The sequence below is a fragment of the Alternaria hordeiaustralica genome, assembly GCF_023758085.1.
Source record: "Alternaria hordeiaustralica strain BMP 2776 chromosome Unknown scaffold_14, whole genome shotgun sequence".
Taxonomy (NCBI): domain Eukaryota; kingdom Fungi; phylum Ascomycota; class Dothideomycetes; order Pleosporales; family Pleosporaceae; genus Alternaria; species Alternaria hordeiaustralica.
In genome coordinates, this window is record NW_026056786.1 from 125,416 (window position 1) to 137,542 (window position 12,127).

Consider the following 12,127-nt stretch of genomic DNA (forward strand, 5'->3'; position numbering starts at 1 on the left):
GTGCTGATGATATGTTGACGTTAACGTCGAGAACGTCGGACAGCGCGTCGCACGCATTGGTTGCTAATTGTCGCTAGGTGGTGACGCCGATCTCGAGTAGTCAGGACAATTGCGATAGCCGACATCTTTCCGATGATACCGGTCATCGGCACGACGAGGATACGCAGCGGGAATCTCGATACTCGGCAGAAAGCCCGTGCCGTTCTCGTTGCTATACTCGCTGATCCAGAATGGGCTGAGAAGCCGCTTCAGGGTCGCAGCAATGAGACTTCCGAGACAAGCGTTGATGCGGCATACCGGGTAGGCGGCAAGCCAGAGTAGAAGTACGATACCGGCGCCTTTCTGCCAAGGTGACATGCCAACGATAGTCGCAAGAGGAGGTTGGTCGTGGAACCTTGCGACGCGGGAGGGGAGATCGCCGAGCCAGTCGAAGATACCGCATGTGTGCAAAAGAAAGGCAGAGCTGCAAGCGCCGGCAGTGTAGGCCGCAAGCTTTTTGTTGAGCTTGTACAGGACAGTGAAGATAAACAGTGTGCCGATGGTGGTTAGGAAACTGCGGACGAGGAGTGTGACAAGTGCTGGTATTGCACTCAGGAAAGCGAAACCTTCGGCAATGTGCTCAGTCTGCGTCTCGAAAATGTCCAGGCGTTGCGCGATGCTGTCCACTTTGGAAAGAGATCGATCCGCAACATCGTTAGTTCGGTTGATGGTGTCCTGAGTGACGCCCATATAGCCTGCCAGTACAGTGTAGCTGTCGACCTGAGCCTCGTGATTGGACTGGATGCTCATCCTGGCTAGATCATGGAATTGTTGGAGTTCGCCAGTGAAGTGCTTGGCAAGCTGTGAGCTCTCAAGCATCAACTCTTGCGAGAAAACTTGCATCTTCTCATGGATCTGATCAATCTCGTTGCTCTGACTCTCGGCCAGAGCTGTGATGAGATCCGAGATGGACACCTCCATGAAAGTACGGAACTTGTTGTCAAGCGCTCCCACAGTGGCAACAGCCTTCTCTTGAACAGCTTGGATGTCCTCTTTGAGCTGCTGATGAGAATCGCGAGCTTCCTCGGAATACTGCCTCTGCTCGCGGATCAACGACTCATACTCTTCGGTCGTCTTTTGCATGTTCGATGTCACATCGCCCAGCACCTGGGTCAGGTTCTTGAATATCTCAAGGTGGTTTTCTCGCTCGATGACATCTCTGCTGGCCTGGCACATGACCACTGCGTTTTGGCGGGCGTTGCTGAATGATGTCCAGTACTGAGGGGTCGATTGCAGACTCTTGAGGCATTGAGTGTATTGATACTCTTTGAAGTCGGGGTAGCATTGCTTGTCGCTGGGAGCTTCCGGCCGGGCGTGCCACCAGCTACCGCCTTTACCGCAATGTCTTGATGCCGGAACAAGGATGTCGCAATTTGCGGGTGGTGTTGGGTTGACTGGCTGGGCACTGAGAAGTTCGCATACAGCCAGTTTGGCGGCGTACTCGGTTTTGACGTTGTCCAGATACGCTTCCGGGCGAGATTTGGCGAAATCCGGTGCATGTTCCAGGAGTTTGCACTCGTTCATCAGGTGAGAAGCAGCCATGCGAGTGCAAGTAGGTGCTGTCTGCATGGAAACGACGAAGTCGACTGCTTGTGTGATCACTCTGTAGTTCCTAGATGTTGTGTACTGAAACAAGGAATCCACGTTGACTGTTGGAGCTGCATGTGCCGGTGGGGAGTGGTAATGAGAGGATACTGTAGGCAGGAGGAAAAGCCCCATCATGATCAGCTTCGCCTTGACGAGTCCATGTTGAAGTTCCATGTGAGCGATACGCTGGTGAGCGGTCAGGGCTATCGAAAGCACGGCACAGAAAGCTGGCGAGATGAAGCAGGAGCCAGGGAGTAGAAGAAAGTAGAGAAAGAGGAGAAGGCGAGAGGTCAAGGATGGTAAGATCTCTATTATCATCGACCATGTGAGTTCACGATATGGTAAGAGAGCGGAGAAGACGCAACGTTGAAGAGCCTGGAGCATGATGCCTGCTGCGACAGGAAGGTGAGGTCAAATCTGTGGTAAGAGCACGCGCTGTTGGTTGACGATCAAGAGGCACATGCCTGGGTGAGAGGACGGTCAGTTGAAGGTATCAAGCGTCAGAACTTGACGCTGCATTGTGCAGCATGTTCCTCAGGGAGTGATGACGGCTGGAGTGTTGTGGTGTTGAGGGGTGCCCAGGCGTTCGTGGGGGAAGGTGCGACAGCCCATCCAATCAGAGACGTCGATGACGCGCTATCACGAGACCGGATGAGCTAGCAGCGAGTTGGAGATTCCGAAAACTCTCGCGATAATCATTGCTGGCATCAAATCAACATGTTCGCCCCAGCACGACGGCGGTGCGCCCAAAGCTTCGCAAAGGCCTCGAGCCAGAGCAGCGACTCAATACCGACTTTCCTGCTGCCCGTATTTTCCAGGCCCGCGCCGACCAGGACCTTTACCTCGACGGCATCATGTCAATCCAAGATCGGGTCTTTACCGCTCTCAATACCCCAGGGAGTCACGTTCCAGGTGGTCGCGCCTTCCGCTAAGGCGAGAAGTGCGAGAGTGCAGGCCATGTCTACAGTACATATTAAGGGACCACTGGGCGAGCTTTCAATGGCCATTCCCCCATACGTCAATATCAACCAGGACCCGGCATTGGGCGGCCCGACGTTGACAATTGAGGACGCGAAAGATGCGAAGCAAAAGGCAATGTGGGGTAAGAGCGCTGCAATCACCATGGGCTGCGCAATTCGCTGACACAGTTCCAGGCACCACCCGCGCATACCTCCAGAACCACATTCTCGGTGTCAGCGAAGGACACAGTGCGATTCTCCGCTTCAACGGTGTCGGTTACCGTGCATCGGTCGAAGACAGTGCAACTACTGTAAAGTCCGAATTCCCCGGCCAGAAGTTTGTCAACTTGAAGGTCGGATACACACATCCAGTCGAACTGGCCATACCAAAGGGCGTCACCGCGAGCACACCGCAACCGACACGTTTACTGTTGGAGGGACCGGAGAAGGAGGTGGTTATGCAATTTGCAGCCAAGATAAGGAGCTGGAGGGTACCAGAACCATACAAGGGCAAGGGTATCTTCGTTAACGGAGAGACCATCAAGCTCAAGAACAAGAGAGTGGGCGGCAAGTAAGCGTGGGTCGTGGTTTGGTGGATGTATACTACATGTATTGGCATTGTGCCACAAGGATTGGTCGAACCAGCATTATACCGAGCGTAGGTGCGTCTTGCGCACGAAGGAATACACAACACGCGTCCGAAAGGCGCACCGATTCAGGCACCCGTTTTTGAAACTTTGTTCTTCGGCCATCCATGGTTTCAGCGCCGCGAAAACATAGGTCGCACAATTCAGTACCACACTTTGGTAACGCTACTGCCTAAGAACACCTGGCAGAGAGTTTGCTCCCAAGTGTGGAACGCACTTGAAGACCTTTAAATCTACTGATATCTTTTCCCTTTATATAGATTTCGACATCCGCACGACTACCAGCTCTACACTATGGCAGCTTCGCAACCTCCGATCTGCCATCTTCTTCGCATGCCTCGGGAACTTCGCGACGAGATCTATACTCACTACTTCGGAGGCGAAGACGGCTACCATCATCATGCAGATACCAACACACTACGCTACCTCGATGGCACAGCTATCGACGTCGCACTCCTATATACTTGCAAGCAAGTCGCGGCGGAGGCAACGGAATTCGCACTCAGTAAAAACACCATCACATTCAAAACGCGTATCGCAGTTATCGCAGGAGTAGAGGGTGTAATTGGATCGTCGCTGCAGTCTACAGCTAGCCATTACAACGGTGTCTTACGTCGACTGGGTCAGCAGACGCTTGGTGCTTTTCGCATCGCAATCGATGCATATGGTAGGTCGATCTTCATACACATATGCAAACACATAAACGGACTAATCACCAACTGACTATTCTTCGCAGGTGCCGAGGAACTGCCTGAATACATCTCCAAACATTATCCTCAGAGTGGTATTCGTGCTCAACTCCAATTGTGGGTACAAATGAAGAAACGACACTGTAATCTTCCAGACACCGCAGTAGGAACTATACACGTAGTGAGTTACGCGGACCGCCTAGCTCTACGAGACTCACTTGAGTATATATGTTCTCATTTCGGTCTTCCCCAATGCCTCAGATCATGGAATCTTATCAGGTGGCCCTACTATATCAACAGTTGGATCTATCCTATGCGTAGGAGCGCATTTGAGATCGCATCTTCAACATTCTCCTCCACACAATGGCCACCTTGGGTAACGCCTACAGCTGTGCAGATCAAAGAGGCGAGCGACCTCTTGGCGTTTCTTTCAAACGGAAGTCACGGAGCAGAAAATCTCGATGGTGGGAAAGCGCTCCGATATTATGAGTCGGCCGCCTCGCAGAGCATTCGCTTTCTCGGCAGGCTGACACACCTTCAGCGGTCCCAGTTACGTCATCTAGACATACGCGAAGATCGCAAATGTTCTTCGTTACCACGATGCCATGCGCACGGTCTCATTCCTTACTTGAAAGATCTTCCGCGGTTACGCGTTGTTCATCATGTTGACATGTGGAGTGCCATGTAAGTCAAACCCTAAGTCTGCAATCAGACGTTCTATACTGACGCATCACGGAAGCTTCCTGAATTCTCACGCGATGCTTGGATGGATCAATGCTTCTCGAATACCTTCGCTACAAGGAAGGCCGACATGCCCGCTACTCCGCGCTGCGTTCAAGATCATTGACTGGATCATCGAGGCGATGGATTTACGACACGCTGGAATGCCCCAATTTGCTTATGTCCTCCATCTCGAAGCAAACTTCAAGACCGCCCAGCGCGTATGGAATGCCATCAAATCGCTTGCGGCGCTTTCTCTTGCATATAAACGTCAATATCACCAGACTGACGACCCACCCTCTCTCAGATCGGCTTTCCCGGAGGCCTACTATCTCAGTTTCGAGAAACGCCATGAAAGGCGCCTTTTTACTTCCGTACGGCTCATTCTGTCTGGCGATTCTACAGTGCGGCTGTCTTGCCCTATAGGCAGTCTGAATGAGTTCGAAGAGGAGGCTTACCGCATTGGCACTGAGTTGAGGGATCAACCGAAACACGCTTGGAAAGGTTATGCCAGGAGTCTTGTTCAAGGCAACCTTGACGCTGAGGACTATGATTTCACGCCTCTACACGAGTTGTATCATGATCCTTCCTTGGAGAAAGACCGGTATTAGCGGAGGAAGCAGCGCAGTTACACGTAGCTAGTCATTGAAATGCAAGGTACACATGCTAGATCGTGTACCGCGCCCACACCACGTTATATCCCAAGCCAAAAAACGTGTTTCCAGCAGTCATGCCACCCAACTTTCCATCCGGCTAAGCTATATCTTCCGCTACGTCATCCTCCCCAACCCCAACGCCGATCTTCGCAAAGCAAATCCACTAACACCCCGCGGGATCCCCTCCGCAATGTCCACGCCCTCGCCCGATCACGCGACAAAACGTGTCAACCCCAGAATCGCAAGGCCGTCCCCACGATCGCATCACCCATGCCAAGCTCAGTTCTCCCCAGATAAGCTTCTCGCGCGCTAGTGGTGCCCTCTTTCACGTCCGTCTACTCGCTCACCTATGGAAGCCAAGAAGCTAAACCTGCCTCCAAAAGCTTGTATGAGAGGAGCCGCGGTAGATAGCATGACGGGATGTGAGTGGGTGGGTGATGGTTGAATTACTTAGTTAGGGCACGGGTGAATCCGGGGTCTAGAGAAGTGTGGGCGGGCTTGGGTGATCTTCGGATGAAGAAATTGTGGGTTACGTAGGGTGATGCGCTGGGATCTGCGGTGGATGAGATGGGGGTTGTAGATATATGGGGAGGCTTGCGTCTTCAGGTCTTCTAGAACAACTCCTTGACTCTAGTTTTGGATACACCTCAATACCTGAAGACGCACGACTAAAACCTACCTTGACATAACAAGACTACACAAACATCAACATACGATACAAGGACGTACTACACTCGGTCTTTAACTCCATCGATCCAGGCATATCTCTGGTCAAGACGCAATATCCCACGATGTCACCACACTCAACACAAGACCCATGTATCCCCTACGGCCGTGGCGGAGCAGGAAACATGCGTACGCCATCCCTTCCCATCCCCCCATCCCTCCATCCATCCCTCCATGGCTAACCCACCTCCAGACCGCCGTTCCTCCATAGCACACACCTGGGCCAACATCCTCTCCTCCTCCTCATCCTCCTCATCCACCTCCAACAACAAACTCGTCCTCACATCCAGCCCCGACGACCACTACGCCGCGTCGAAAACAGAACGTAGAAGACATTCGAGCTCGAGGTCGGAAGGAGGCAGGAAGAGTAGTGTAGAGGGGAGAAGACGGGCGAGTAGTCTTTGGAGTAGGGAGACGGGTGAGACCGGTACGCATGAGTCGAGATGGGGGAGGTTATTCAAGATCGGGAGAAGAGAGAAGCATCATACGGATGGAGAGAAGGATGTGGATACGGAATAAGAGGGGGAAGTAAGGGCAGGAAGCGTCTACGTCATATTTTCTGGTTGAGCGTTATGCTATGCAGAACATGTCTGCACATCTCTTTGGATGTTTATATCTGTTTCTTTATCTTTACCTAGCAAGAATGATACCAATTTCTTCTTCGTTCATTTATACACAAAACATCCCCTTTCCAACTCCTTCCCATTCAGTCTATCCTCCTTATCCTCCTCGTTCACCACATCTTTCTCCTCACCCTCCTGCACTTCTTCCACAAACACAACAACTCCCCTCTTATCCCTCACCCGTCTACCCACGTGGCCTCGACCGCGACCGCGCCCTCGCGCGCGTATCCAAGTGCCCCGTAACCTTGCGCAACCCCGGGACAAGACCCGAAAGCCTCTTGTGATTCCGCATGCTAGACCTGATTTATGATTAACTCGATATGAGTCGTCGGTGTAGGGAGTGACTGTGTACTCTGGTTCTGCTTTTTCACTGGACGTGTCGACGGGTCTGATGTAATCTGTGTACGAGGATCTCAAGCAGGCGACGGGCCGAGGCGATGATGAGCGGTTGGTAGATGCGTGGTTGGAGTTGCTGGGGGGAAGATGGATCTCGCTGAAGCGTTTGTGGCTTTCACTCGTGCGTGTATAGCTTTCACTCGTGCGTATCCGGTCTTCACTTGAGCGTATGCGGCTTTCGCTCAAGCTTGGGCGGGAGTTTATGAAGGATATGGCATCGCACCGGATAGAGGGACGGCGAGGAGCCAGAGTTGGTCGAGGAGTCATTGTTGGTATGTTATTGAGGGTGTGGTGCGTAGTTGGGGGCATGGAGAAAATAGCGTGAGGTAAGGATAGGAAATCATTCATGTTGTACAAACCACAATGCCACATGTCCAACGCTCATATTAAAACCCAACTACATCTGCGCAAGGACCACGTCTCGCCATCGAATCAACCCCCATACCAACATATTAATATCTCCGATCGTCGTTTGAACCCGCTGGGTTGGAAATGAACGCGTGCGTGTACGATACACAACTTGTCCTTTCACACCGACATACCGGATCATGGCTTCTCTCAACTGCGAACTTAGGTGTATTTTTATCTCAGGCGTACTTTGATTTGCCAGTTGGAGGGATCTGCTTCGTCTGTTTATTCCGTTTGCGGGTAAGGTAGACCACATGGCGCACAGTTCTGCCACATTCTTGCATGCAACATGTGAAACAGCAAGGGCGGGCCGTCGATCGTTCACCCTAAGCACGCCAGGCTGCGGGATGTCTTTCACAATACACGTGCGAAACGTTGCGGATCATGTGTCGGTCTGGGTTGGAGTTTCGGTATTTATTGCTGGGTTTGGGGTTGTTCGTGTTGATCGAGATTGGCGGGGTGGTTGATGCTGGGATGTAGATCTGCTATCACTTTTCTTTGTTCTCCAGTCAGGGTACTTTGTCAACTTGCGATATGAATGGCTGCTGCTTGCAGAATTCGAGTCAGTCAAATTGATCTGATGTGACATTGGATTGCTTGCTCATTTACAATCGTGATCTTCGAGTGGCCTCAGTCGCCTACAATGGCACCGCCGCACCGTCACCGCGTAGATCACTACCTCCACTCCAGACCTGTACATCATCATCTACGTGTCGCCGGATGATCTGGCCTCGACCGAACATACCGCGTCCGTAGCCGTCCAGTTGCTTGACGTTATGACCGAGTGCTCGCAGCTCCTCTACGACCTTTTGGTCGATACCCTCTTCCAGGTAGATCGTCGCGTCAGTCATTTTGCCGTCAGCGCTGGGCATGCCGGCTCCGATACAGAAGCGTGGTGAATCTAGCGCAGCTTGTGGGTTAAGCTTGAAGATTTCTTGGTTGAGGAGTACCTGTACATGACCCTGAGGTTGCATGAAACCGCCCATGACGCCGTACACGGAGTGCAGACTACCATCGTTGATGTATGTTGTCAGACCCGGAATGATAGTGTGGTATGGACGCTTCCTCGGGGCTAGAACATTGGGGTGGTCTTTGTCGAGACTGAAGTTTGCGCCTCGGTTTTGCAGAGTGAAACCGCAGCCTTTGGGAATGATGGCAGTACCAAATCCGCCATAGTTGCTGTTGATGAAGGAGATGGCATTTCCTTCGGGGTCAGAACAGCAGAAGTAGACAGTGTCGCTTTGGAGATGCGCAGGAGAACCATGGACAGGCGCTGAGATGGCCTTCTTTTGGTCGAATAGTTTCGCTCGCTCAGCAAGATACTTTTCCGAGATAAGCTCGGCAGATGGCACTTTGACGACGTTCGGGTCTGTGACGAACCAATGGGCGTCACAGAAAGCAATCCGCAATGCTTCGATAACAGTGTGGAGATATTGGGTGCTGTTGTGGTCGTTCAGGCTCCACTTTGGAATCTTCTTCTGCTTCTCAAGTTCCTGGATAATGCCGAGGGCCATCAAAGCGACGATACCTTGGCCATTTGGTGGATGTTCCCAAAGCTCGATACCGCCGTCGGGTCGCTCTCCTACACCTTGGCCTGTGTACTTTAGCGAGATGGGGTCTACTGGCTCTGTCCCGGTTTCTGCATGGTGTTTGAGATCGTCTAGAGTGAGATAGCCACCGAGATCTTGCACTACTTTTACGAGCTGCTCGGCTACTTCGCCCTCGTAGAATCCTTTCTTTCCGTGCTTGGCCAGCAGTTTGAAGGTGTTGCCCATGGTGGGGTTCTTCATGATTTCTCCAGCTTTGGGCGCTCTGCCATCCTTGAGCATCTCGCGCCCGTTGGGCGATGCTTTCAAGAGGTCCTTTTCGCTCGCTGCCCACTGCAAAATGTCAGAATGTCACCTGTTCATGAAGCGTTGCAAAACTTACGAATGTTGCTGATAACTCGGAGACTGGGAAACCGTTCTCCGCGAGATCGATGGCGGGCGCGAGCACGTCCTCCATGCTGACCTTTCCACTACCAAATCTCTCAACACAGTCAACCCATCCTGCTGCTGCGCCAGGCACTGTCGCGGCATGTACATGATCCATGGGAATCTGACCGCTCTGGCCTTCTGCAATGTTGAGGTCTTTCCTGACCTTGTCGAGAGTGACGTTCGCACCACTCCGGCCGGAACCGTTCATGGCAGATACCTTCTTCGTCTTCGCATCGTAGTACAGACAGAACATATCACCGCCGATGCCCGTTGAGCCCGGCTCTGTGACATTGATGGCTGCCGCAACGGCCACCGCAGCATCCTTTGTAGCGTTAGTATGTGATGGAAGTGGTGATAGATTACGTCATACTGCCGCATTACCACCTTTCCTCAGGATCTCGATTCCAGCAGCGGCTGCAAGTGGCTGCGTACACGACACAATGCCTTTGGTGCTATGTACGACTGAACGACGACTGGGGAAATGGACAAACTGGGGCTCAGGATGTGGGTAGACATTGCGCGTATTCGAAGTAGTATTGTTATCCATGGCGACTTTGGCGACTTTGGCGGGCCGTTCTTGCTCAGGCTCTTGTTGGGCTTTGGACCTCTTGCTTCGTCGTGGGGTAGGCATGGGGACTTGAATTGTGAAGCTTGGAGCTATGAGTGGGGTACGGACAAGTTGCTATGGTATACCTAGGTACCTAAGTAGTCTCCAACGGTTATCCCCGGAGATGCTTGATGCCGTTCAACGTGCCGATTTCGCTCGATAATCCCTCGGGACATATCGCAGCGTCCCCGCCTATCTCCATGACGTCTCCGCAACAGGAAGGTGGTAAGGCGGTGTAGTCCGCTTTAATCTGCCGGGGTGAGGGTTATCGTCACGTGCACACGTTCCGAGCCGATCGGAACGCGCATTGGACATGGAGAAATTCACAGATTGGAGCTTGAGGCAACTCGACGATGCTCACAACGTCATGGATATGTCGCAATTGCCTGTCGCGCATTGCTCGTCCCTTGATAAATCGCAGTATTCGGTTCCAGAGTAACGGTGTGTATTGGATGTGTCCAGTCTGAGCAAGTCGCTAATATCGCATAGCTGCAACATCCGAGTCTATACCCCCAGCCCTCCTCACAAGAGCCCGCGCAATCGTTTCCGAGCACAAGGAACTGACAGAGAAGCTTTCAAATGGCTTTGACACACGCGCGGCGAAGAAGCTCGGCGAATACAGCCCGATCGTGAATGCGTTGGGTGAGTGGGATAAGGCCAACGAGGTAAGCAGGATATCGCAGCCAGCAGGAGCACTTCAGTAGCTGATATGGACTAAGTGTGTGACAGAGCTCACCTCGATGATACACGACTCCTCGACCGATCCCGAACTACGATCACTCGCTTCCGACGACCTTGGAGAAACCCGAACACAGCTCGCCAATGCTTCACAGAACCTCATCACCTCTCTGGTGCCGGTACACCCATTTGCACACCTACCATGTCTTCTGGAAATACGGCCTGGCGCAGGCGGATCAGAGGCAGCTATATTTGCGGGGGACCTCTTTCGCATGTACTCAGCCTTCTGCAATCGCAATGGCTTTCGCACGAATCTCCTCAAGTATGAGAACATAAACGGAACGACGGAAGCGGGTGTACCGCTATCAGAAGCCATTATTGAGGTGGAGAACGATGGCGCATATGGCGTCTTCCGATGCGAAGCAGGTGTTCATCGGGTACAGCGTGTGCCCGCCACTGAGGCCAAAGGACGTACACACACGAGCGCGGCATCCGTACACGTGCTACCCAGTCTACAGGAGAACTCTGCAGAAGAGCAGGACTTCGAAGACCCTGAGAGCGACTACTACATCGACGTGAAAGAGGTCAAACTAGAAGTCATGAGGGCAAGCGGTGCCGGTGGCCAGCACGTCAACAAGACCGAGTCAGCAGTTCGGCTAACGCATATTCCCACAAACACGGTCGTCGCGATGCAAGATTCTAGATCCCAGCACAAGAACAAAGAGAAGGCTTGGGCGCTTCTGCGCTCGCGTATTGCCCAGTCAAGACGCGAGAAACGCGAAGAGGAGATGGCCAACATGCGACGAAGCGTTATTGGTGTGGCGAAGATGGGCCGTGGTGACAAGGTGCGCACCTACAACTGGGGGCAGCAGCGGGTTACCGACCATAGGAGTGGAACCACTGTGCATGATTTAGACGATGTAATGGGTGGTGGCCAGACGCTTGAGAAGGTCATGGAGAGTGTCCGCAGCTGGCTCATGGAGCGAGATGTTGAAGCCTTGATCGCGGATGATGCTGGATCGAAGGACAAGAAGTGAGGTGCAGAGGTATGCCCGGACAGAGATGATCTTTCTCATCCGGTATCCGTATTGCACAACATGTACGAAAGGCACCTGGAGAGCAAGCCTGTGGAATCACATCGCCGAACCAGCGCTCAACAAAAAGCAGGGCCATCCACATAGACGTACGCTGTCGGATGCATTCATGCGAACTGCCGGAACCGCACCGCCGGAATCGCGAATTCAAATGGTTTCAATCGAGCTACACCCAGTACTTGTTTTCATCTTTGTTTCAACGTGACTGCGGCAGCATTCATCAGAAGGCCCATTCTGTCGAACTAAACAGTATAGTCGTCTAATGAATACTTCGTCTGGTGGGTAAGATAGGCTTGCGAACCGCATATAGGCTACACAGAAC

General features: G+C 52.5%; 4 protein-coding genes across 4 annotated transcripts; 2 read left to right on the plus strand and 2 right to left on the minus strand.

Moving 5' to 3' along the window:
- Positions 1 to 63: 63 nt before the first annotated feature.
- On the minus strand, positions 64 to 1,787 carry J4E84_006877 (uncharacterized protein; the record flags this gene model as incomplete). The annotated part of the gene is made up of 2 exons (XM_049389464.1): positions 64 to 1,642; positions 1,780 to 1,787. 2 exons carry the CDS (start codon positions 1,785 to 1,787, stop codon positions 64 to 66), a joined length of 1,587 nt encoding a protein of 528 aa, XP_049242657.1.
- An 838-nt stretch (positions 1,788 to 2,625) lies between these two features.
- Positions 2,626 to 3,160, plus strand: J4E84_006878 (uncharacterized protein; the record flags this gene model as incomplete). Its single annotated transcript, XM_049389465.1, has 2 exons — positions 2,626 to 2,728; positions 2,781 to 3,160. The coding sequence occupies 2 exons, from the start codon at positions 2,626 to 2,628 to the stop codon at positions 3,158 to 3,160; spliced, it is 483 nt and encodes a 160-aa protein (XP_049242658.1).
- Positions 3,161 to 8,088: 4,928 nt separating this feature from the next.
- On the minus strand, positions 8,089 to 10,057 carry J4E84_006879 (uncharacterized protein; the record flags this gene model as incomplete). The annotated part of the gene is made up of 3 exons (XM_049389466.1): positions 8,089 to 9,330; positions 9,380 to 9,748; positions 9,797 to 10,057. 3 exons carry the CDS (start codon positions 10,055 to 10,057, stop codon positions 8,089 to 8,091), a joined length of 1,872 nt encoding a protein of 623 aa, XP_049242659.1.
- Positions 10,058 to 10,386: 329 nt separating this feature from the next.
- Positions 10,387 to 11,748, plus strand: J4E84_006880 (uncharacterized protein; the record flags this gene model as incomplete). The annotated part of the gene is made up of 3 exons (XM_049389467.1): positions 10,387 to 10,474; positions 10,523 to 10,698; positions 10,753 to 11,748. The coding sequence occupies 3 exons, from the start codon at positions 10,387 to 10,389 to the stop codon at positions 11,746 to 11,748; spliced, it is 1,260 nt and encodes a 419-aa protein (XP_049242660.1).
- Between the last annotated feature and the right edge of the window lie 379 nt (positions 11,749 to 12,127).